At 32.9% G+C, this 27,758-nt stretch overlaps 1 protein-coding gene across 1 annotated transcript; it reads right to left on the bottom strand.

Annotated features, from left to right (window-relative positions):
- Window positions 1-8,475: 8,475 nt before the first annotated feature.
- Window positions 8,476-12,720, bottom strand: LOC139853344 (G-type lectin S-receptor-like serine/threonine-protein kinase At4g27290). Its single transcript, XM_071842727.1, has 7 exons — window positions 11,410-12,720; window positions 10,973-11,128; window positions 10,235-10,392; window positions 9,927-10,137; window positions 9,582-9,819; window positions 9,111-9,261; window positions 8,476-8,915 (listed from the first exon to the last, which is right to left on the bottom strand). The coding sequence occupies exons 1-7, from the start codon at window positions 12,680-12,682 to the stop codon at window positions 8,610-8,612; spliced, it is 2,493 nt and encodes an 830-aa protein (XP_071698828.1). The 5' UTR covers window positions 12,683-12,720; the 3' UTR covers window positions 8,476-8,609.
- Window positions 12,721-27,758: the final 15,038 nt, after the last annotated feature.

Here is a 27,758-nt window from a genome sequence, read left to right as displayed (position 1 = left end):
GAAGATATAAAGCCTGACGACAACACATAAATTACAAACCGTGTATATCAATACGTATTGCAACGTAAAGACACGGGAGAATTAAAAACACTATAACCCCAAGGTAATAGTAAAAGTAAATAAATTCCTCCGGTGGTAGATGAAAAAGAAGAATGACAGATGCAAAGGTCAGAAATATATATAAAATTAGAACTGGATGGAGCATATTGACGAGTGTTTTGGAAGTATGAACTGACGTAGAGAAGATGAAAGTTGTGGGAATAAAGAAATGAAGGGGCTAGATTTATAGGGAAATATCAGACAGAGCAATCGAGACAGATTATTGCATTTAACCAAAGAAGATCATAATTTCTTTAATTACCGAAAAACCAAATCTTATTACGAAGATTTCCTCTAAAATCCCTCGAACTTCGGAAATTAACCATATCTACATCAAAAGATATGACAAAAATTTACTTCTCTCATTTCACTCTTTTGTGATTGTTTCACTTATACTCTTCGTGTAATCGAATTGTTTTATCCATATTACTCAATGATGATAAACTCTATTTATCAACTTATATTCGTCATGAAAACATTTTTATTGTTAGCCATGACGACCTCGATCAAATTTCGGGACGAAATTTCTTTAACGGGTAGGTACTGTGACGACCCGAAAATTTTCGACCAAATTTAAACTTAATCCTTACATGTTTCCGACACGATAATCAAAGTCTGTAATATTGAGTCTCTAAAAATTCCGGAACTATGTTCATATATTCAATTACTTTTTACTATTCTCAACGATTCACGAACAATTATATTTAACTTGATGTGCATATATAATTATATATATATATTTATATATATATATTAATTGAAAATGTTAACAAAGTATTAAATGTATGATATCGTACAATAAACTTATTAGTTTCTATATCTATTTGATATATTTAACTTCAGAGTTATAAGTTAATGCCTGATGATTGAATTGGAAGATATTTTATCTTTTATCAATTCCATAAATATTGTGATATGATTACGAGTCTCTGTTGTGAGGTCCACGTTGATTTGAGAAATCTTTCCATTTTAACAATATTCGGAATAAATGGTAAAGTGATCTACAAGTAAGAACAATAATGTCAATTAACGATAACTGGACAAAAGTTAGTAGAGATTCCTGCTTAACTTTCAATGCAATGATTGTCTCGTGTCTTTTGATAAGATAATTATTTAGTTTTCATAATATTGAAAACGTTTTATGATATAAATGAAACCTTTTAAAGAATGAATTTGAATATATACAATAATTCGGAATGTTAAATGTTAGAACTAAATATATAAATAACTCGCAACGTGTATTTAAAACGTATTTATGAATATTGAATATATATAGTTTCAAATTAGTTAAGTAAACAATAATAACACTTGTCTATTGATTCGATTGATATTTAAATAAGTTAACTAGAACATTTAAGAAGTTAATATAAACGCAAGTACATAAATGAATCATATTAATTATAAATTCTAAAATGTAAACGTTATGAGATATAATAGTTTTTATTATGTAAACGAATTTAGAATACACACATATATATATATATATATATATATATATATATATATATATATATATATATTTTATATATATATATATATATATATATATATATAATAAACTTTAAATATATATGTATATATATATTTAAAAACTGAACATTATATCGTTAAATAAATAATTACAATTAGATGTATATGAAATGCAATTTCTAAACAATGACATATATACTGTACAATATAATAAAATATAATGTTAGAAAATGTTAACTTAAATATAAAATATTTTGATTTTATATATTTTTCTTGTAAAGATTTAAAATAATATTATTAAATATATTTTGATAAATAACAAGACATTGATTTATAGAAGCAAATGACCAAAACACTCAAATGTATAAGTTACATTTCTTGTAATATAAATTATTGGCGAATAAGTCTAATTATTGTTAAAGGTACACGTCGCGAAACGTAAAGTACAAGTTTTCTAAGCGTACGAAAGGACGTTCGAAAAACTGTAACTGGGACATAAGTTGAGCGTCAACGTACAAGTCATTGGAACTAAATTTACAAGTTAACTATGCACGTAAATATAATATAATATTTAAATAATTATAAAGATTATATATATATATATATATATATATATATATATATATATATATATAATTAATTTAATTAAATTGAGTGTCGGTAGCATTGTAAATGGAATATGTGCAGGTGACATGCCTCATGCGATCGCATGAGATCACCCTCACATCCCCATGCGATCGCATGAGGGGTAGGTGAGGCAAACTTCCATATAAGTCGAACTATTTCACTCTGGTCTCATTCATTTTACACACTCCGTAGTTAATTTATTTATTATTATTATTATTATTATTATTATTATTATTATTATTATTATTATTATTATTATTATTATTATTATTATTATTATACATAAAATACTACGACGAGGTTATGTTCGGGTTATTTCAAAAATGAGTTTTTCAAGCGGGATAGAGATAAGGAAATTATGGGTTATAGCTGTGGAGGTTATGGGTAATGTTCGTGGGTATTGTTCATGAGGTCAACCTAGTGTTTATCCGTTCCGTTGCGTCTACGTACTTTCCTGCAATATTGAATCATAATATTGATACGTGAGCATTCATATCTTATCTTTTATATATTAATAGTGTATCCCTGACTAGTGCTCGAGTATATATGTTTATGCATGCTTGTATGCTTAATTTAGTCGTTAAATAGTTTATGATAAATCACGAATTTGATACATATGCTACTGAGATAAGGTATATGATATGCATGTCGTTGGAAAGCTGGCGAAAAATTAATAACTTTTCATTTAGAAATCGTGTGGTTCCGATGAACGGATTAAAAGATATGGTCAACTGAATTATCATTAATTCTATTATTATTATTATTATTATTATTATTATTACTATCGTCGTTATTGTTATCGTCATTATTATTATTAACTAATAATTATTATTATTATTATCAGTATCGTTAACAATATAAGTATTATTATTAAAATTGTTATTGTTATTATTAATACTATCGTTATTATCACTAAGGTTATTATTATTATTATTATTATTATTATTATTATTATTATTATTATTATTATTATTATTATCATAATAATAATTATTAGTATTATCATTAGTATTATTATAATTATTATTATTAGTATCATTATCATTAAAACTAATATTAGTATTACCTAATTATTATGATTACTATTATTATCATTATTATGAATGCGATATAAAAGAGGACTATAAGCTATTAAAAAAATCGATTAGGAAATAATGAGTATAAGTATCATGATGAAATTAAAATATTGTAAGATATTGATTTAGATAAAAATATCGTTTTCATTATTTTTATCATTATACCTATATACTAATTGTCATGGCGAAAATCGTAGTTTCAGTTATTTCCGATTGTCGTTTTGAGTTTGCGTTCACACTACAAACGGCCCATCAAATTCGCTTCATGTTACACAACGGTCCCTCAACTTTACACTTTTTCAGTGGTAGAAAACGTAAATATATAATTTTATTAAAATAAGAGAAACTAATTCCACCCGAATTTTTAACGGGCCCTATCTTCTCGCTCGGTGCGAGTTAAATTTTTCTGAAATCACCGTTCAACTCGAAAAAATCTATTGAATACAACGGGACTAACTACGCGCGAAACGGACATCGTTAAAAAAACACTAAATATTTCGAGCTATATTTCATACATATACATACACCTACAACAAACAACTCAACCTATTAGATATGTGTAATGACCCGGAATTTTCCGACCAAATTACACTTATGAGATTAATATTTACATAAATTAAACCATACCAACATGATAAGCAATCCAAATTGTTGAGACTTGTGTTTTTGAAAAGAGTTTTACACAACGTTTGACCGTCCAATATGACCGATAATATCACGAACTATATAACATACGATAATTATATGTTTGTGTATATATATGTATTTATATATATTTAACATGATCTAAGGATGGTTTAACATCTCATTGTGTACTAATGGCAATGAGTTATAAGTATATTTTGAAACTACTAACTTAAGTTTTCAAAACGATAACTATACGTAACATTCTTTGATATATATACTTATAATCTATAATGCTTATACATGTATCGTATATATAATGTATTTAATCACTTTTTAAGGACTTAAATACATAAAACAATATAAGTATATTCATTAAAGATAGCTATATTTGAATTCTCGTTCCGTTTCCTCAAGATTTCTATACGTATATCTAGGGTATATGTACCCGTATCATACCCAGCTTCTATACATATTTACTATTGGTATATACACATCAAATCAACATCCTAATCAACATTATTACTGCCCTAGATATGAGGTAACTAGGATTTGTCAAGTAGTATGAATTATTAGTAAGAAAACAAAATTAGGAATCCTTTTCTTTCTTTATAAACTAAAAACGTTTTTATAAATGAACACCATTTCTTCACTCCATTTTCTCATACCTACACCCTCATTTATCTCTCAAAATACTCCTAACTTCATACTTGATCATCTCCAAGCATTTTCCCCATCATTTAGCTTCAATTATAAGCCTTAAACACCATAAGAAAACTCTTTCAAGAACATATCAAAATAACCACCCATTTGAAGAAGTTTACTTCCAACCTTTTGATCTAACTCCACCACTCTTTGATTCCAAGATTATTTCTTATATTTTGCAGTAACTTTGTCCAAGTAACTTGAGGTAGTAACCTTGTTCATAATCTTATTCAATTCATATTCATATAGCTATCTTATTTTGTGGTATAAAATTTTAACAACAAGAACATAGTTTGAATGATTTCAAACTTGTTCGCAAACTAAATAGATCCTTCTAACTTGACTTTTAAAATACTTCAAGACCTGTAATATATCATAATGATATGCTAACCTAACAAGATATAACTTGGTTTTACAAAGAACATCTTAAAAACTGAATCTACGTCGTCGGAGTGCAACCGGGGGCTGTTTTGGATTGGATAATTAAAAACCATCTTGAACTTTGAATTGGAAGTTTATGTTCTGGAAAAATGATATTTCTTATGAGTATGTTAATACATAAAAATTTCATGGTTTAACCCAAAGTGTAAGTATTTTTAGAAAAATGATCATTAAATGTTGTTTTTATGATGGAAAATGATCACTTTCATAAGTTTCACCAAAATTTGACCTATAACCTATGATTTTGAATACAAACTAAGGTATTTTCAGTTCATATTCTTAAAATTTTACTCGATCCAAGGAAGTGGCAAGTTGAACCAACAAAAACGGAGTTGTAATGAAGAAACTACGACTAAAACAAGATTGGGTATCCAAAGCCAGTTTAGCTACGAAAATATTTGGAGAAAAAGTAAATTAATCATATCTTTTCTAATTAATATGATATTTTATATATAATTACTTATGATTTGATTTTATATATTTCAGGACCACCCGTAAACAACACGAGAAGATTAATCATAAGACCTCATGATTGTACGCAACACGTCATTTGACAACACGGTACTTTATGTACGCAACACGTCATTTGACAACATGGTACCATGGGTCGAGATTAATTCTGATCAATACGAATACGATGGGGTCTTTATTTATTTTATTTAAGCAACTAATTGTGGACCACTAACATCGGACTGCTAACTACGGACTAAGAAAATATTAAAAGTATTAAAAGTATATATATATATGTAACGATTACTTAAAAAGAAAATATGTTGATATATTATATATATGGTTAGGTTCGTGATATCTATCGGAGACCAAGTCGAATTAAATACCTTCAAGACAAAAGTGAGTATATAGTCCCACTTTTAAACTCTAAATATTTCGGGATGAGAATACATGCATTTTATGATTTACGTTATGGACACAAGTGATTAAAAATATATATTCTACGTTGAGTTGTACCACTGGCATACTTCCCTGTAACTTGGTAACTATTATTTACATGAGATATTGTAAACGCGAATCCTGTTGATAGATCTATCGGGCCTGACAACCCCAACCGGACTGGACGACCAGTATTCAACGGTTGCACAGTACTTCGTTTTGGTGACTACACTTGGTACGGTGTAGTGAGATTTCATAATAAAGGGAATATGCGACGTTAATTAAATGTTAAGTATGGTTACCAAGTGCTCAACCACTTAGAATGCTTTACATACACTTGCGAGTGTATTATGTTTATGATTATGAAATCTTGTGGTCTATTAACATATTGAAATGATTGTTATGATAAACCTATGAACTCACCAACCTTTTGGTTGACACTTTAAAGCATGTTTATTCTCAGGTACGAATTAAGTCTTCCGCTGTGCATTTGCTCAATATAAGGACATTACTTGGAGCCGATCATTGCAATGGGACCAAATGTTGATGACTTCGTCCAGGTGGATTAGGACGGGTCCTTTCAATATGTTATGTACCAAACAACATATATCCAAATTCGATTGCGCGTTGAATACAACCGCAGCAACGCGCGGTCGAATTTTTTTCTAGTTATTATTAAAAGTATCATTAATATTAAAACTATCATTTTTATTAAAATTATCATTTATAATAGAAATATCATTGTTTTTATTATAAAATATCATTATTATTATCATTTTTGTATTATTATTATTAAAAATTATCATTTTGAATAGAATTATTATTTTTATATAAAATATTATTATTATTACAGTTAATATTAAAAAGAATCGTTATTATTAAAATTATCATGATTAGAATTATCATTTTATTATAATTAATATCATCATTAGTAAATAAATATTGTTATTATTATTATTAGTAGAATAATAATAATAATTATTATTATTATTACAAAATAATACAACTTTTACTCATTATTATTATTATCAATATTATTTTATCAAATAAATATGTGATACAAAGATATTTTTACCACACGTAATATAATTACATTAATAATACATACCACTATATTTTTATGATATTAAGTGAACTTTATAAATTTTATTACTTGAGATATGTAAAAGTATATTTTTATCATATATAAATTTTAATATAAATTTTTATATATTAATAAATGACTTGTATTATTTACTAAAATAAAATCTGATAAATATATTTAAATATATAAAACGACTATATTTAAGTTATATAATAAACATGTATAGATTTTGTAAGTCATTTTGGGTCAAGTTGACTTTTGTTGACTTTTGCATGTCAGTATCGAGCATTAGGATTGTGATACACTACGACTTGACCTAAATTGTTAGACAGATATTGACCAACATATAAATATATATACTTAATATAGGTTTATGAATCCGAGGTCAACCTTGCACTTGTTCAGTGCCATCATATGCGTAATTACTACGAAATACAGTATTGTGAGTTTCATTACTCCCTTTTTAAATGCTTTTGCAATATATATTTTTTGGACTGAGAATACATGCAATGCTTTTATAAATGTTTGACGAAATAGACACAAGTCCTCAAAACTACATTCTATGGTTGGATTATCGAATCGAATATCACCCCTTTAGCTTGGTAACCTAAGAATTAGGGAACAGTACCCCTAATTGACGCGAATCCTAAAGGTAGATCTACGAGAACTAACACCCCCATTCTGGAATTTGCAATGCTTTAGTACTTCGAGTTATTATTATACAAACGAGAGGATTCTATTTTGGGGATACTCTATATGCATTTTGTTAATGTCGGTTACCAGGTGTTCACCATATGAATGATTTTATCTTTATGCTGACGAGAGGATTCTGCTTATAAATATGAAATCTTGTGGTCTATTAAAATGATGAAAATGAATGATTATGAAAAACTAATGAACTCACCAACCTTTTGGTTGACACTTTTAAGCATGTTTATTCTCATGTATGAAAGAAATCTTCCGCTGTGCATTTGCTCATTTTAAAGATATTACATGGAGTCGTTCATGGCATATTTCAAAAGACGTTGCATTCGAGTCGTTGAGTTCAACAAGATTATTATTAAGTCATTTATAGTTTGGATATATTATGAAATGGTATGCATACCTGTCAACTTTCGATGTAATGAAAGTTTGTCTTTTAAAAACGAATGCAATGTTTGTAAAATGTATCATTTAGAGGTCAAATACCTCGCAATGAAATCAATTATTATGTAACGTTTATAATCGATATGAACGAGACATTTCATATTGTGATACCCTTTCTAACCATGGAGTCTTAACGAATAAATGTGCATACATTCGTGATAGGTTGTAAGAGTGCGTGAGTATTCGCCTCTTTAAAAAATTTGTTCTTACCGAAGAGTATTAAAAATATCCAATCTTAACCATCTAAATAAAACATAATTTTTTTTTTTTTTTTTTTTTTTTTTTTCCAATACAACATAAATTCAGTATAAGATAATCAAAGGATTATAATGTTTTAATGTTGAACCATTAACTACTGAACTTATATATGCAACATCAACTAATCAATTAAATATGTAACATGTTTCATCAAACGTTGAACTATTGCTCTTTTTTCCACTTAGAACTGATTATCTAGCTTGAATTTGACTTAAGGTTACTCCATTAAGTGATGATGGTAAAGTTGGAAGACTTGAGGATGAACTACTTAGCTCACTTCCTTGAATGAAGAAGCCAGGCTGTTTTGGTGAAGGTAGTGAACCTTCACCACCCAACATTGCAACCACAAATGGTGTGTCAGGTCTATCTTCGGCTCGTTGTTGTACACATAATAGACCAACGTGTATGCATCGCTGGACTTGCGAAACCAACAATGACTCGTCTAATGATGCGTCAAGTAGATCAAGAGACTTGCCTTCTTTGTAAAGTCTCCATGCCTGAATCAATACACAGAAAAAACAAGCATAATTATATCATATCAAAACATCAACGCATCTTAGTCGGGTTATTTTGTGATAATTAGTGAGATTTGAACATGATACCTCTTATGAGATATCAAGACTCCTACTATTAGGCTATTTTAGGATGGTTCAATTCATCAACGAATGATCATGCATATTTAACACACTTACATGTCCAAGAAGGCTATTATGATGATCTTGGTTAACAAAACCTCTATTTTTCTTTCCGCTCACAATTTCCAAGATTAAAACGCCAAAGCTGAATATATCTGATTTTACCGAAAAGAGACCATTCACTGCATACTCCGGAGAAATGTAGCCCCTGAATAAAAAAGTTATTATTACCATGAAAGTTTTTCAGTAGACTATGTACAGGGTACGATGTAGTGATGCACGTTTTAGGATTGCTATTTAGATGCTTTTCTCTGCTTATGAAATTAACCAAGTAAAATAATAAAAACATTCTTTATACAGAGTAACAAAAAAGCACTTGAAGTTGAAAAACAAGGATGATTTTTAGCAAATAATCATTAAATTTTTATGCAGTCTCTAACACACTCTTTCTTATATATAAAGAAGATGATATAATTATAATATTGTTACATATTGTATAGAATTAACGCAATGTTGACGGATACTTACAAAGTTCCCACCACTTTCTTTGTATTTGCTTCACTCTCATGCTCTTTAAACATTCTAGCTAAACCGAAATCCGATATCTTCGGATTCATGTTATGGTCAAGCAAAATATTGCCTGCTTTTAGATCTCTATGAACAACACGAAGTCGAGAATCTTGATGTAGATAAAGAAGACCTCGAGCAATCCCATGGATTATGTGGAAGCGTTGTGGCCAATTAAGTAATGATTGTCTTGAATTATCTGCTCAAAAATGCAATCCAAATTTTTTTTTTTTTTACATAATTAATTAGTTGTATCCGATCTTTTCATATATTTTAAATATTATTTCGAAAGTGAGGTAGTCTAACCAAATATAAACCAGTCCAGGCTTTTGTTAGGCATGTATTCATAAATTAGCATTGTTTCATCGTCTTGAATGCAGTATCCTAAAAGCTTTACAAGATTTCTATGCTGAAGTTTAGCAATGCAAATAACCTCGTTCTCAAATTCATCCAGTCCTTGTCTAGAGGATTTTGAGAGCCGTTTTACAGCAATCTCTTGTCCTTGTTCCAACACACCCTGCATGACATCTACATTATCAGTACATGATACTTCGTATTTACATCTATGGTTGATTATTGTAAACATGAAGATCTAACTGATATATATATTATACCTTGTATACCGGACCAAATCCGCCTTCTCCCAGCTGGTTGTTAATTGAAAAGTTATCGGTAGCCCTCATAATTGTTGATAAAGTAAACATTGGCACCTCTATATTAGCTCTCTTGTTACTATTGTTGTGATCTTTATCAATCACTTTTAATGCTCTAACTAAAATAATAAAGGTGACAAAAACAACATATAAATTACAAAAAGAATAAATTTTTTTTTTCCTTGTTAAGTAAGGATGGCACTCGCAGGAGACGGACGCAGATCCTTTTAATTCGCGACCCGCCTGCCAGTAATTTTCTAATCCGTCGGAGCCTGTGTACTCGTCAACAAGTATTTTTTTTCGCTCATGTCCGTGACCCGCGAATACCCATGACCTTAGGGTTTTAGAAAAACATTTTTACAAATGTTAACAAGGTAACAAAATAACAAAACCTAAGTAATATATGTAAATTGACGTGATAATTATTTATTTTTTTTTACTTGTATGCGTTATTTTAAAGCAATTTATTACTATTATAAATGTTTAAATTTAATAATTGTATGCGTATTAGTAGATCTGGGTTTTACCCGCGAAGATTAGTGCTTACCCTCGACCCGTTCGTAGCCCGTCGACGGTACAAAGATTTTGATTGACTGACTTTAATATTTTACCCATGTAATGATACATCCAAAGGACGAGATTTAAATCAAGTCCCAACCCAAATTAATGAACCAAGTAATTAAGATCAATTTCACTTACCTTGTCTTTGTCGTTCTGTATCTAATTTCCTTTTCCTTTTCCTTTTGTTTCGAATGTAGAATGCCAGAATCAGGCATAACAAAGTCAATCCAGCTGATACTGATACAGTAACTTCAATAACTACTTGTTTCTTTTTTCGGAAGCTAGAACCGAGATCTATGAAATTTACAGAGGTCAAGCAAAAGAAATAAGTCAATAAAAATCGCGTCTTTTTGCAATTAAATTAAAAGGAATTTGCTAACGACATCACTTAGGACTGTCGTTAACGTGCTTTAAATTTTTGTACATCTTGATATAAGTGCCATTTTGAAAGTGACTATAACCGCTATTTACAATTATTCAATGCATGTTAACGACATCCCTGTCATTATGAGCAAAATGAAAATAAATAAATATTAATAATGCAAGTTCCATGTAGATTGAAGTAGTTTTCAAACCTGATAATTCTGAGGCAGCCAGTCTAACATAAAGATCCTGCCCGTTTATTGGGTATACTCGAATATCAATCAAATCGCCAAACCATAACAAGCAGCCTAGCCCACCAGGGTTCATGTTCGGATTTGCATATGCAACGCACGAGCAGTTACTCTTACAAGCTTCCTTACATTCGATTAAGTTCATGCTTCCGTTATACGAAGCATTTTGAGTGTCTGGCAATTTCATACTCGATAACAACCGAAACCCTTCTTTGGGCCCACAATCTAGCGCTTTACTTCGTTTGCATCCTCTAGAGAAATCATCACTAGATTCTTGTTCATCTACTACTTCAAACCCATCTAGACATGTACAACCAAGAAAATTTTCAGTACTACAGCTTCCATATGGCCCACAAAGTTCATAGTTGTCACAATTATTTGCAGGTAACGCGAGATCCTGAATCCATTGGTGCGTACGCAACGTTAACTGCCAAATCTCAAATTTCCCCTCATAAGTTACAATGAATTTCGCAGAAAATGTGCTGCTATTGTACATGAACTCGAAATACATCTCGTTATCATTGACTACCATATCAACTTCGTATACATAAAGTGGGTTAGCCTTATAGTTCGGTTGACCAGCAAACGCTATAGCATTATATGGGCCGATTCTTGTTACAATATCCGAACTTTTATAAACATAAACTTGTTGATATTTACCCTTAACCATTAAGAATCTAGCTGTATAATCACCTGTTGAAGGATCATCTGCACTCTTCCATGACGTCAAGTAGATTTCTTGTCTAGTTTTAAAATTTTTTCCCAATTTCATTCCTGATAACATCGTATCTGTGGGATAATCGAAACTTTGCCAAATGACATTATTGCCCTCCTTGATTACAAGATTGCCATCATCCAGAAGTTGTAATATTGGATTGATGTAATTTGTTTTTGGCGCGGATGAGTAATTGGACGTCGACCAAATGATGCTCCCGGTACTATTTACAACTGACATGATCCCTTGGCTATCAAAATTGGCCGTGCTTAATGAATCAACAAGTGGAGTATCGCGGTTAGCAACCCATGCAACCGTAATTGGTGATGTGTTCTTGAACCATATCCCCAAATATCGATTTTTAGATGTGCCCGGGCTAAAGAATCCCATCTCGAATTTTTCTTCTTTTGAAAAAATGGTTTGACCATCTGTGATGTTTTGAGACACGCCTATGGTGTCTATTGAGCTACAACTTCTTAGCATAATTAGAAAGAAGAAAGTTATGTGAGGGACTAACATTTGGATTTATTTTATATATCAGTTTGCTTGTCATTAGAATCACATTTATGGCTTAATAAAGGTGAGCTATTTTGAATTGTAAACTAGTGATTATAACAGGAGCTAAGACTTATTTGATATAGTCTAAGTTAACAGTTTACTTCAAAGGAAGAATCAAGTCGACCGACAAATGTTTTTCTCTTTGCAGATCGATTTAAAATAAAAATAAAAAATCCTACTCCGACCCCACATAATCAGACATTTAATATCTTAAAAAGCTCAAACTAATAACATCTCATCTCATCTCATGTAACTAAAATATCCTCTAAAAATTATCTTTAGCAAGGCAGAACACTATATAACAATATAAACCCAGCTCAACTTAATTTGTAGTTTGTATGCTGTGGCATATTCATTTGATCAAATACATTTGGGAATACATATCAAGTATCTTTGGGAATACAAATACTTGATATCCATCTTACAGGTTTAATTTATGCACTAAAGTCATTTTCGTATATTCAAAAGTGTCTACATCAGTTAACTGTGTATCTTAATTCAATAAATTAGACCAACCCATTACCTATGTAAAGTGCAATGATCAATAACCACATAAAAATGAAAGTCAATGAATATATAGTGTCCACAGGATATGTTCCTAAGGGAAGACTAATTAATACTCCTTCCGTTCTATAAAAATTGTCCACCATATTATTTCGATTTGTCACAAAATTATTATCTCTTATTCTAAATAACAACTAAAAATCATTTAGGACAATAAATATTAAATATAACAATGAATTTAGTAATTACTCTTTATAACAAAATTAAATAAATGACAAAGTAGACAATTCATTACTATATATTAAATCCAACAAAAAGTCAAACGGTACATTTTTTATGGGATGGAGGGAGCGAGTCAACTTAAAAAAATCACACGAAAAAAGTCTACATGGGAATTTGGCAATATCTAACATGAAAGTAATCTGACTAGTTGAATAGGTTGTGCAACACATATTTTGGGGGTGGTGATTGGTATAATACACATATCCATTTTAGAAAGATATTTACTAAAAGACAAATTTTCATTCTTCGTTTCTGAACTTTACATCAAATTTGACTCCACATCTTTTTTCTTTTTTTATTGCATTTCTCGTCTCTAATGTATCAAAAATCTACATCCCTCGTCCGCCCGTCTACTTTCTGTCAAAACCAGCCGTTACCTCTTATCACGTGCATATCATGTGGGGGTATTTTTGTCATTGTTTGGTCTTCTTCTATGATATAAACCCCCCAATTCTTTATATACACAGTTCACCAACACAAATTCAGAATCAAATCATGAACCGCTACAGTACTTGTATATCTTCATCATCATCATCTTAGCATCAAATTACAACATCTTAAAATGATGATCATCTACATAATTCGAGATCAGTTCAGTGATTCTAATCCTAAATCAATGCTTCGTTGATCTTCTTTTGTGATTAACATCAACAAAACTTTCAAGTAAAATTCCAAATCACAGTTGTTCTTCAAAGCTACGATACAGTAACAGAGATGTTGAGACTCCTGGATTAGTACAGCTTCTACTAGTTCAAATTGAGCATATATTCAGGTTTCTAATAACTTACCCAAGCTTCGTGAAGTATAAAATCAAGTTGAGAAACATCACGGTGATTTAAATCTTAAAGTCAAACTTCAAAGTTTTTTGATCAAAGATTCAATTGGAACGATTTGGTGACTTTCCGATGTTACCAGTGATTTTCGAGGCTTCAGATGAAGTTTTTAAGCATCTTTCACGAAGGATTCACAACCTAAAACTCATCATATCACGATTTTAATTTTTGAAGTTCTTCATGTTCTTCATCAATCTCTATCAACAATTCTGGGTTCAATTGGGCGAATTAATTCCTGAAATTTTAGGGAAATGATCACTAGATGATTGTAAACGTTTCTAATTTTTCAGATTTGATTAAAACACGTCGGAATCAAAACCCACCAAAAAGTCAAAGAAAGTCAAACGGATCTAAGAATCGATTTTCAGCAAAATAAACAACGAAATCAAAGCTTGGATCGATGAGGAAAAACTCTTACACTATGATACCACTTGTCGTTGCGGTTTCTAGCTTTGATTTCGTGTTCAGATTCGGTTTTGGTGTTTTAGCTTGAATATGGTGAACTATGGTGAGGAATAAGCTACTTGAATAGGATGAACTTTGGTGTGTTTATATGAGTAAAAACAACAGCAGTGATCAAGTAACAAGCACAAATGGTGTGGGTTTGATTTGTTGGTTTTATAAAAGTATAAAATTAGGGTTTTTAATTTGGGAATGATGAACATGAGATGATGATGATGATGAGGATGAGGGTGAAAAGATAAGTTAAATAATAAAGAAAAGAAATAAAACAAAAAAGTCAAAGTACCCTCACATGCTTTGCACATGTCTGAACAAACGGCTGAAATTGACAGAATCTAGACTGGAGGACGAGAGATGTAGATTTTTGATACATTAAGGACGAGGGTTGCACAAAAAAAAAGAAAAAAGGACGAGGAGTCAAATTTGATGCAAAGTTCAGGGACGAGGAATGAAATTTTATCTTGTGCCGTGTTACAGTATTTTTTCAACGCTTTATATAGACTGCAATCATAACGTACAAATTACAACTGTGTTTGTGATAGACACAGATTTTGAAATACACGTAGCACGTTAGAAAATTGAGGTTGTGATTAACGTATATGCTACTTGATTTAAATGACCGCGTATTTCTCTCTATATCGAGTATGGAAATATTTTCCAACGACAATATTTCTATTATAAAATTAGACTCTTCGTTACAAGACCCATAACGCGCTTTGTTTGCTGACTTGTATATGAAATTATATACTATTTTAGAAGTTTACGGTGTGTTTAGGTAATTATGAAGTACAGGGTAGTAAACTGTAACATTGGAGTCCTGAATATAATTAGGTCGTTAAGTTAGTTTCTAGGTTGTTAGTAGCAGTTAGTTAATTAGTTAGACTAATGATGTATATATGTTGTAATCCCATTTCAGTTATCAATTTAATCGCGTAATTTCTAAATTCGTTTTAGATAATCAAAATTAACTTGCAATGTTGAGTTTAATGATATCATATTGTGAGGTTAATTCGATGTGATTCAACCTATTTCAATCGTATTGAATAAAACAAACTTGAGTGCAATGATTGTTGAGATTTTCGTTAGGTTTTAAGAGCCTTATGAAAATCATTCCATAATCATAGTCTTGGAATGCAAGATCACCACATCTCGTATGTAATGATCCCTGTGTTCACTCACTCAATGCTCATAAAGCACAATTAGTCTCATACCTTTCGTATATGGATTTGTTCTTTCTTAACGGGATTTAACCCCTAAATGAGGACCATACATCTCTAATTATAGTATGCCCAAGCTGGCATGTTGCGCCATATCTTCGTGCACTACGTAGCATTCGTTATGTGCATCTTCGATGCGCATATGTTGTGCAGATAATACATATGCTCAACTACGCTGATCAATTCCCCAGAGTTCGATATGTTAAAATTAATTATTTTAGCATGTTGAACTTTAAAAAATAAAATATATCGAGTCCTTGAAAAAAAAATTCAACTAGAACTTATTTGCACGTGCAAAGTAATGATGACAAAAACTGCGATTGGACTTTCCTGACGGCCGAGTGACTAAGCACGTCTAATCACACAGATTAACGAGATACACGAGCTAACCTTTGGGTAATCCTTAACAATATTATCGTTGGATTTTTACATATCTAGGTCAATCATCTGCAGTATATGGTTTATATGTACATTATAATGTGCAGATATCAACAAAAACTAGCATTTGGTCAATGTTCACATATCAAAAGTGACTAGCGCAACAACATACAAAATAAGCTACCACTGCAAGAACATCTAGTACAAGTAACTAAAAATACTACATAATCTCGATTATATGAGGCTAGTAATCTAAAAACAAATGTGTATTATATACAGAGCTAAAGTATCGTAAACAATATAATTAAGACAGTAAAGCCAACCGATTAGAAAAAAACTAAATAATATATCATAGAGAGATATGAAAGAACCTGGGATAATGGAATATAATTGGAGAGTGATGTATAGAATGGCGGACCGAAGAAAAGTAAAATTTGAGTTGAACTTATAAACAACAACGTGGGGTGTACGATTGTACATTTCAGTTCCCAAATGTCCATTTTATTTTAATCGATTGACCAAATGGAGTACGCAAACATGACCTTTAAGTACAAGGTCTCTAACAAAGTGAATGTCTATCTCAATATGTTTGGTGCGTTGATGTTGTACAGGGTTACCAGACATGTATACGGTGCTGACATTGTGAAAGTAAACAAGAGTGGCCGAAAAAGAAGGACAATGTAGCTCACGGAGAAGATTACGAATCCAACACGTCTCAGCCATGGCATTGGCAACACCACGATATTCGGCCTCGACACTGAAACGAGATGGGGTGTGTTGTCGCTTAGAGGACCATGAGAGAAGATTATTACCCAAAAAATACACGATAACCCGAGGTGGATCGTCGGGTAGAAGGGCACCCAACCCAATCAGCGTCTGAAAATGAAACTAAAGAGGTGGTGGATGAGTTGTATAGTTGTAGTCCTAGGTCCAGTGTGCCCTGAACATAATGGATGATCCACCCGTAAGGCTCACGAGGATCATGCATGAATAAACATATCTGATGTACGGCGTAGGAGATGTCAGGTTGGGTAAAATTAAGATACTTTAGTGCGCCAGGCAGGCTGCGGTACAAAGTAGGATCCTTGACCGGAGGACCAATGGGAAGAAGTTTGGTGCAAGTGTCAATGGGAGTCCTGATGGGTTGCACCCAATCATGTCAGCACGCTCGAGTATCTCATACGCATACTTCTTTTGTGAGTGAAAGATCTCGGAATAAGTGCGATTGACATAGATGCCGAGGTAGTAGTTAAGAGGCCCGAGGTCTGTCATCAAAAACTCCATGTGTAAGAGGAGATAATCCACTGAAGTAGAGCTGATGAGAATGTTGTCAGGATTATATCATCAACATAAAGTAGCAAGTACGCGGTGTCGGTGCCCTGTCAATAAATAAACAGAGATGTATCACATCGGCTGTGCTGAAAACCAATGCGCTGAGCATACGCGGCAAATCGCTGAAACCAGGCACGTGGAGCTTGATCATGCCTAAATCTGTTACGAGGAATTTAGATTTAGGCCTGAGTGCTTAATTTGGGAAAAAATGTATTGATCGATTGTTTTAACTCCAATAACTGTGCAAACCTCATTTGAAATCTGGATTCCAAGGGCGTAAAACAAACAAATAGATTAACCCCACTTGATTAGATCAACTGAGTTAATATCTTTAGTGTTGATGAACTCCGAAATCGACCAGAATCTCAATCGGGGCTGTATTTTCTAGCTAAATAATGTTACAATATGATTATTGCAGAGTAACAGTAGGTATCCAGTGTGTTGAAATGAAAGACCCATGGAGTTATTTATAGGTGTTTTGAAGGAATGATGACGTAGCACATGTCCCATTCAAAATTGTAACAAACTTTTACCGTATTCGTGTGCTAACGTGGCACATGTCCCTTTCATTGGCGTAACAAACAAATCCTAACAAACTTACCTATATTAGTTAATAGACGTGGCATTCGACTCATCTGCTGTGTTTGTTACGGGACCATGTATTTGTGACGGGACCATGCTTTGTTACGAGACTGTGTGATTGTTCCAGAATAGCGTGGTTGTTCTGGAATGGTGTGCCAAATCCCTTTACAATGTGACGAATGGGCGGCACACATTCGGTTAGGTGAAGGGTCTTACATATGAGTATTCCCAACATTTATCCAAGTGCTTTTTCGTGGTACTTCTTCTGTCCGGGTAAGGTTATAGCCGGTTTACGTGTTGGTTCGTAATATTCTTGTAGGGGTTATCAAGTGACCAGCATGTTTGGCAAAGTAGACCTCGATGTGAAAATATGGTTCTTCCTACCCTGGTAAGCGGTGCCGGTGTCCGACATTTTTTCCAGGTAGGATGGGTCTGTATAAAGTTACTGCCAACTTTTATTCCGGACATTTCTTCCCGGATGTATATTTGAATAATCTTCTGGCCGGTTGCTTGCATATGACCGGGAAAAGGTATTTCTTCCTCGACCGTTATGTCGGTTAACTTCTAGATGGAACTTCATCAAGTAATGGAAAATGACTTTTCTGATCCGAATCGATATGCGTATCATCAAGTCCCCCAGTTTGGTGATGCTAGCCGGAATGCTGTATTACCTAACTTAAAAAATGAGCCCAAATAGCTGATTGGACGTTCATTAAATGTGTTTGTCTTTTGAAAAGACACTTTTTGCAGCTACACCCGTTCTGCTGATTATTTTCATTTTTCAAATTTTAAAATGATTCCCGAGAAGGGGTTTTTGCAACTTTTCATCATTACCTTTTTAGATACGTTTTTTTGATTGCCAACGTTAGATTAAATTCTTTAAACCTATAAATCGTGACTCCTCCCAATCTTCTCACTTTTTACAACCTCCAAACTTTCAAACGCTCGTCGTCTGCTGAAAACCCATAATTTGCACGAAAAATGTAACTTCTTTCTTCTGATCTTCCTCTTTATTTTTGAAATGTCCCGTTCATATTGATTATAAACGTTCCATATTAATTGATTTCGTTGCGAGGTTTTGACCTCTATATGAGACGTTTTTCAAAGACTGCATTCATTTTTAAAACAACCATAACCTTTATTTTATCAATAAAGGTTTCAAAAGCATTACGTAGATTATCAAATAATGATAATCTAAAATATACTGTTTACACACGACCATTACATAATGGTTTACAATAGAAATATATTACATCGACATATGTTTCTTGAATGCAGTTTTTACACAATATCATACAAACATGGACTCCAAATCTTGTCCTTATTTTAGTATGCAACAGCGGAAGCTCTTAGTATTCACCTGAGAATAAACATGCTTTAAACGTCAACAAAAATGTTGGTGAGTTATAGGTTTAACCTATATATATCAAATCGTAACAATAGACCACAAGATTTCATATTTCAATATACATCCCATACATAGAGATAAAAATCATTCATATGGTAAACACCTGGTAACCGACATTAACAAGATGCATATATAAGAATATACCCATCATTCCGGGACACCCTTTGGATATGATATAAATTTCGAAGTACTAAAGCATCCAGTACTTTGGATGGGGTTTGTTAGGCCCAATAGATCTATCTTTAGGATTCGCGTCAATTAGGGTGTCTGTTTCCTAATTCTTAGATTACTAGACTTAATAAAAAGGGGCATATTCGATTTCGATAATTCAACCATAAAATGTAGTTTCACGTACTTGTATCTATTTTGTAAATCATTTATAAAACCTGCATGTATTCTCATCCCAAAAATATTAGATTTTAAAAGTGGGACTATAACTCACTTTCACAGATTTTTACTTCGTCAGGAAGTAAGACTTGGCCACTGGTCGATTCGCGAACCTATAATAAATATGTACATATATATCAAAGTATGTTCAAAATATATTTACAACATTTTTAATACGTTTTACTGTTTTAAGTTTATTAAGTCAGCTGTCCTTGTTAGTAACCTACAACTAGTTGTCCATAATTAGATGTCCAGAAATAAATTGATATATATTATCTTGAATCAATCCACGACCCAGTGTATACACGTCTCAGGCTAGATCACAACTCAAAGTATATATATTTTAGGAATCAACCTCAACCCTGTATAGCTAACTCCAACATTACTGCATATAGAGTGTCTATGGTTGTTCCAAATAATATATATACATGGGTCGATATGATATGTCAAAACATTTGCTACGTGTCTATGGTATCCCAAGATTACATAATATATTAGAATACATGTATAATATAATATAAGTTAGCTAGGATATGATTTGTATAAATTTGTTAAACATTTCCCGTAGCTAAAAAGATAAAAAATATCCAATCTTGTTTTACCCATAACTTCTTCGTTTTAAATCCGTTTTGAGTGAATCCAATTGCGATGGTTTCATATTGAACTTAAGTTTATGAATCTATACAGAAAAAGTATAAGTTTATAGTCAGAATTACAGGTTACAAGTCGTTTTTGTAAAGGTAGTCATTTTAGTCGAAAGAACGACGTCTAGATGACCATTTTGGAAAACATACTTCCACTTTGAGTTTAACCATGATTTTTGGATATAGTTTCATGTTCATAAGAAAAATTATTTTCTCAGAAGAACAACTTTTAAATCAAAATTTATCATAGTTTTTAATTAACTAACCCAAAACAGCCCGCGGTGTTACAACAACGGCGTATATCCGGTTTTACGGTGTTTTTCGTGTTTTACGGTTTTAAATCATTAAGTTAGCATATCATATAGATATATAACATGTGTTTAGTTGATTTTAAAAGTCAAGTTAGAAGGATTAACTTTTGTTTGCGAACATGTTTAGAATTAACTAAACTATGTTCTAGTGATTTCAAGTTTAAACCTTCGAATAAGATAGCTTTATATGTATGAATCGAATGATGTTATGAACATCATTACTACCTCAAGTTTTCTGGATAAAACTACTGGAAATGAGAAAAATGGATCTAGCTTCAAAGGATCCTTGGATGGTTTGAAAATTCTTGAAGCAGAATCATGACACGAAAACAAGTCCAAGTAAGATTTCCACTCGAAATAAGATTGTTATAGTTATAGAAATTGAATCAAAGTTTGAATATGAGTATTACCTTGTATTAGAAAGATATCTTACTGTAAATAAGAAAGATTTCTTGAAGTTGGATGATCAATTTACATGATTGAAAGTAAGCTAGCAAACTTGGAAGTATTCTTGATTTTATGAAACTAGAACTTATAGAATTTATGAAGAACACTTAGAACTTGAAGATAGAACTTGAGAGAGATCACTTAGATGAAGAAAATTGAAGAATGAAAGTGTTTGTAGGTGTTTTTGGTCGTTGGTATATGGATTAGATATAAAGGATGTGTAATTTTGTTTTCATGTAAATAAGTCATGAATGATTACTCATATTTTTGTAATTTTATGAGATATTTCATGCTAGTTGCAAAATGATGGTTCCCACATGTGTTATGTGACTCATATGGGCTGCTAAGAGCTGATCATTGGAGTGTATATACCAATAGTACATACATCTAAAAGCTGTGTATTGTACGAGTACGAATACAGGTGCATACGAGTAGAATTGTTGATGAAACTGAACGAGGATGTAATTGTAAGCATTTTTTTTTGTTAAGTAGAAGTATTTTGATAAGTGTCTTGAAGTCTTTCAAAAGTGTATGAATACATATTAAAACACTACATGTATATACATTTTAACCGAGTCGTTAAGTCATCGTTAGTCGTTACATGTAAATGTTGATTTGAAACCTTTAAGTTAACGATCTTGTTAAATGTTGTTAACCCAATGTTTATTATATCTAATGAGATATTAAATTATTATATTATCATGATATTATGATATATTAATATATCTTAATATGATATATATACATTTAAATATCATTACAACGATAATCGTTACATATATGTCTCGTTTCGAAATCATTAAGTTAGTAGTCTTGTTTTTACATATGTAGTTCATTGTTAACACACTTAATGATATATTTAAATATAATTTTATCATGTTAAATAAAGTGTATCAATACCTTAATATGATACATATGTATTTAGTAGACGTTATCATAACGATAATCGTTATATATATCATTTCGAGTTTCTTAACTTAGTAATCTCATTTATTATGTATATCACACATTGTTAATATACTTAGTGAGATACTTACTCATCATAATCTCATGTTAACCATATATATGTCTATATATACCACAACATGTAGTTTTTACAAATTTGTAACGTTCGTGAATCGCCGGTCAACTTGGGTGAACAATTGTCTATATGAAACTTATTTCATTTAATCAAGTCTTAACAAGTTTGATTGTTTAACACGTTGGAAACATTTAGTCATGTAAATATCAATCTCAATTAATATATATAAACATGGAAAAGTTCGGGTCACTACAGTACCTACCCGTTAAATAAATTTCGTCCCGAAATTTTAAGCTGTTGAAGGTGTTGACGAATCTTCTGGAAATAGATGTGGGTATTTCTTCTTCATCTGATCTTCACGCTCCCAGGTGAACTCGGGTCCTCTATGAGCATTCCATCGAACCTTAATAATCGGTATCTTGTTTTGCTTAAGTCTTTTAACCTCACGATCCATTATTTCGACGGGTTCTTCAATGAATTGAAGTTTTTCATTGATTTGGATTTCATCCAACGGAATATTGAGATCTTCTTTAGCAAAACATTTCTTCAAATTCAAGACGTGTAAAGTGTTATGTACCGTAGCGAGTTGTTGAGGTAGCTCCAGTTGGTAAGCTACTGGTCCGACACGATCTATAATCGTGAATGGTCCAATGTACCTTGGATTTAGTTTCCCCCGTTTACCATATCGAACAACGCCTTTCCAAGGTGAAACCTTAAGCATGACCATTTCTCCAATTTCAAACTCTATATCTTTTCTTTTACTGTCCGCGTAGCTCTTTTGTTGACTCTGGGCGGTTTTCAATCGTTGTTGAATTTGGATGATTTTCTCGGTAGTTTCTTGTATTATCTTCGGACCCGTAATCTGTCTATCCCCCACTTCATTCCAACAAATCAGAGACCTGCACTTTCTACCATAAAGTGCCTCAAACGGCGCCATCTCAATACTAGAATGATAACTATTGTTGTAGGAAAATTCTGCTAACGGTTGGTGTCGATCCCAACTATTTCCGAAATCAATAACACATGCTCGTAGCATGTCTTCAAGCGTTTGTATCGTCCTTTCGCTCTGCCCATCAGTTTGTGGATGATAGGCAGTACTCATGTCTAGACGAGTCCCCAATGCTTGTTGCAACGTCTGTCAGAACCTTGAAACAAATCTACCATCCCTATCAGAGATAATAGAGACGGGTATTCTATGTCTGGAGATAACCTCCTTCAAATACAATCATGCCAACTTCTCCATTTTGTCATCTTCTCTCATTGGCAGGAAGTGTACTGACTTGGTGAGACGATCAACTATTACCCAAATAGTATCATAACCACTTGCAGTCCTTGGCAATTTAGTAATGAAATCCATGGTAATGTTTTCCCATTTCCATTCCGGGATTTCAGGTTGTTGTAGTAGACCTGATGGTTTCTGATGTTCAGCTTTGACCTTAGAACACGTCAAACATTCTCCTACATATTTAGCAATATCGGGTTTCATACCCGGCCACCAAAAGTGTTTCTTGAGATCTTTATACATCTTCCCCGCTCTGGAATGTATTGAATATCTGGTTTTATGTGCTTCTTTAAGTACCATTTCTCTCACATCTCCAAACCTTGGTACCCAAATTCTATCAGCCCTATATCGGGTTTCGTCTTCCCGAATATTAATATGTTTCTCTGATCCTTTGGGTATCTCATTCTTCAACTTTCCTTCTTTTACAACCCCCTGTTGCGCCTCCTTTATTTGAGTAGTAAGGTTAGTACGAATAATTATATTCATAGCTTTTACCCGTATAGGTTCTCTGTCCTTTCTACTCAAAACGTCGGCTACCACATTCGCCTTCCCCGGGTGGTATCAAATCTCAAAATCATAATCATTCAACAGTTCAATCCACCTGCGTTGTCTCATATTCAGTTGCTTCTGATTAAATATATGTTGGAGACTTTTGTGGTCGGTATATATAATACTTTTGACTCCATATAAATAATGCCTCCAAGTCTTTAATGCAAAAACAACAGCACCCAATTCCAAATCGTGAGTTGTATAATTTTGCTCGTGAATCTTCAATTGTCTAGACGCATAAGCAATCACCTTCGTTCGTTGCATTAATACACAACCGAGACCTTGCTTTGATGCATCACAATAAATCACAAAATCATCATTTCCTTCAGGCAATGACAATATAGGTGCCGTAGTTAGCTTTTTCTTCAATAACTGAAACGCCTTCTCTTGTTCATCCTTCCATTCAAATTTCTTCCCTTTATGCGTTAATACAGTCAAGGGTTTTGCTATTTTGGAGAAATCTTGGATGAATCTTCTGTAGTAACCAGCCAATCCTAAAAATTGACGTATATGCTTCGGAGTTTTTGGGGTTTCCCACTTTTCAACGGTTTCGATCTTTGCCGGGTCCACCTGGATACCTTCTTTGTTCACTATATGACCGAGGAATTGAACTTCTTCCAACCAAAATGCACACTTTGAAAACTTAGCGTACAGTTTTTCTTTCCTCAATACTTCTAGCACTTTTCTCAAATGTTCTTCGTGCTCTTGATCATTCTTTGAGTAAATAAGTATGTCATCGATGAAAACAATGACAAACTTGTCAAGATATGGCCCACACACTCGGTTCATAAGGTCCATGAACACAGCTGGTGCGTTAGTCAATCCAAACGGCATAACCATAAACTCGTAATGATCATAATGCGTCCTAAAAGCAGTTTTTGGAATATCATCCTCCTTTACTCGCATTTGATGATATCCAGAACGTAAATCGATTTTCGAATAAACTAACGAGCCTTGTAGTTGATCAAATAAGTCGTCAATTCTCGGCAGTGGATAACGGTTTTTGATGGTAAGTTTATTCAACTCTCTGTAGTCAATACACAACCTAAATGTACTATCCTTCTTCTTGACAAACAAAACAGGAGCTCCCCATGGTGATGTGCTTGGTCAAATGAAACCACGTTCTAATAGTTCTTGCAGTTGGCTTTGCAGTTCTTTCATCTCGCTGGGTGCGAGTCTGTAAGGAGCACGAGCTATTGGTGCAGCTCCTGGTACAAGATCTATTTGAAATTCAACGGATCGATGTGGGGGTAATCCCGGTAATTCTTTCGGAAATACATCGGGAAATTCTTTTGCGACGGGAACATCATTGATGCTCTTTTCTTCAGTTTGTACTTTCTCGACGTGTGCTAGAACAGCATAGCAACCTTTTCTTATTAGTTTTTGTACCTTCAAATTAATAATAAGATGTAGCTTCGTGTTGCCCTTTTCTCCGTACACCATTAATGGTTCTCCTTCTTCTCGTACAATGCGAATTGCATTTTTGTAACATACGATCTCTGCTTTCATCTCCTTCAGCCAGTCCATGCCAACTATTACATCAAAACTCCCTAACTCTACTGGTATCAAATCAATCTTAAATATTTCGCTACCCAGTTTAATTTCCCGATTCCGGCATATATAATCTGCTGAAATTAATTTACCGTTTGCTAATTCGAGTAAAAATTTACTATCCAACAGTGTCAATGGACAACTTAATTTAGCACAAAAATCTCTACTCATATAGCTTCTATCCACACCCGAATCAAATAAAACGTAAGCAGATTTATTGTCAATAAGAAACGTACCCGTAACAAGCGCCAGGTCTTCCTGTGCCTCTGCCGCATTAATATTGAAAACTCTTCCGCGGCCTTGTCCATTCGTGTTCTCCTGGTTCGGGCAATTTCTAATAATGTGGCCCGGTTTTCCACATTTATAACAAACTACATTGGCATAACTTGCTCCGACACTACTTGCTCTGCCATTACTCGTTCCGACACCATTTGTTCCTTTCGTTCTGTTAACCCCTGGTTCGTAGACCTCACACTTCACCGCGCTATGACCATTTCTTTTACACTTGTTGCAAAATTTGGTGCAGAATCCTGAGTGATACTTTTTACACCTTTGGCATAGCTGCTTCTGATTGTTGTTGTTGTTGTCGTTGTTGCAGTTGTTATTCTTGTTGGGATGATTGTTGTAGTTGTTGTTGTTGTTGTTGTTGTTGTTGTTGTTGTTGTTGTTGTTGTTGTTGTTGTTGTTGTGCCGTTTGTTGTAGTTGCGATTGATGGGATAGTTGTTGTTGTTCTGGTGACTCTTATCACCATTTTCCGCCCACTTTCTTTTGACTAACTTCACGTTGGCCTCTTCGGCCGCCTATTCTTTAATTCTTCCCTCAATCTGGTTCACTAGTTTGTGAGCCATTCTACATGCCTTTTGTATGGAGGCAGGCTTGTGTGAACTTATATCTTCTTGGATTCTCTCCGGTAACCCTTTCACAAACGCGTCGATCTTCTCTTCCTCATCTTCGAACGCTCTCGGACACAATAGGCACAATTCTGTGAATCGTCTTTCGTACGAAGTAATATCGAATTCCTGTGTTAGTAACCCTCTAAGTTCTGACTTGAGCTTATTGACCTCGGTTCTAGGACGGTACTTCTCGTTCATCAAGTGCTTGAATACTGACCACGGTAGCTCGTAAGCAGCATCTTGTCCCACTTGCTCTAGATAGGTATTCCACCATGTTAACGCAATACCTGTGAAGGTATGCGTAGCGTACTTCACTTTGTCTCCTTCAGCACACTTACTTATGGCAAAGACCGATTCAACTTTCTCGGTCCACCGTTTCAATCCGATTGGTCCTTCGGTCCCATCAAATTCTGAAGGTTTGCAGGTAGTGAATTCTTTATAGGAGCATCCTATACGATTTCTTGTGCCGTTAGCTGTATTGCTAGATTCAGAGTTATTGTTGGTATGTAGCGCGGCCTGTATTGTGGCTACGTTTGAAGCAAGAAAGGCACGAAATTCCTCTTCGCTCATATTCAAGGTGTGTCGAGTAGTCGGTGCCATTTCCTTCAAAATAGTCAAATGAAACAAGTTAATCATACAGAATATTAAGAGTAGTCAATAGTATCTCGTAGCATAATATGAACTCATTTATAAAAGCTTTTTCTTCATAGTTTAAATTCGGGTACTACCTACCCGTTAAGTTCATACTTAGTAGCTAATATACAATTCAACTACTACAATTCTATATGAAAAACTTGATTATAATAATATATCACATACAAATATTCTTCAAACTTACAACTTCGCTATATTACATATAATATGAAATATAGTACACTATGATACAGGACAGTTTTGAAGATAAATCTAGTTAATACGCAAGTTGTTCAGCAAAGGAAATAAAGACACGTAAT

The sequence above is a fragment of the Rutidosis leptorrhynchoides genome, chromosome 6 (genome assembly GCF_046630445.1).
Source record: "Rutidosis leptorrhynchoides isolate AG116_Rl617_1_P2 chromosome 6, CSIRO_AGI_Rlap_v1, whole genome shotgun sequence".
NCBI lineage: Eukaryota > Viridiplantae > Streptophyta > Magnoliopsida > Asterales > Asteraceae > Rutidosis > Rutidosis leptorrhynchoides.
The sequence above is the reverse complement of the archived record's forward strand: the minus strand, read 5'-3'. Positions and strand labels throughout refer to the sequence as shown.

Coding starts and splice junctions, on each gene's coding strand:
- LOC139853344 (XM_071842727.1), bottom strand. CDS start 12,682: ATGTTAGTCCCTCACATAACTTTCTTCTTTCTAATTATGCTAAGAAGT. Junction 9,262..9,581: donor AAGAAAGTGGTGGGAACTTT/GTAAGTATCCGT, acceptor TTTTTTATTCAG/GGGCTACATTTCTCCGGAGT. Junction 8,916..9,110: donor ATAATAGCCTTCTTGGACAT/GTAAGTGTGTTA, acceptor GTATTGATTCAG/GCATGGAGACTTTACAAAGA.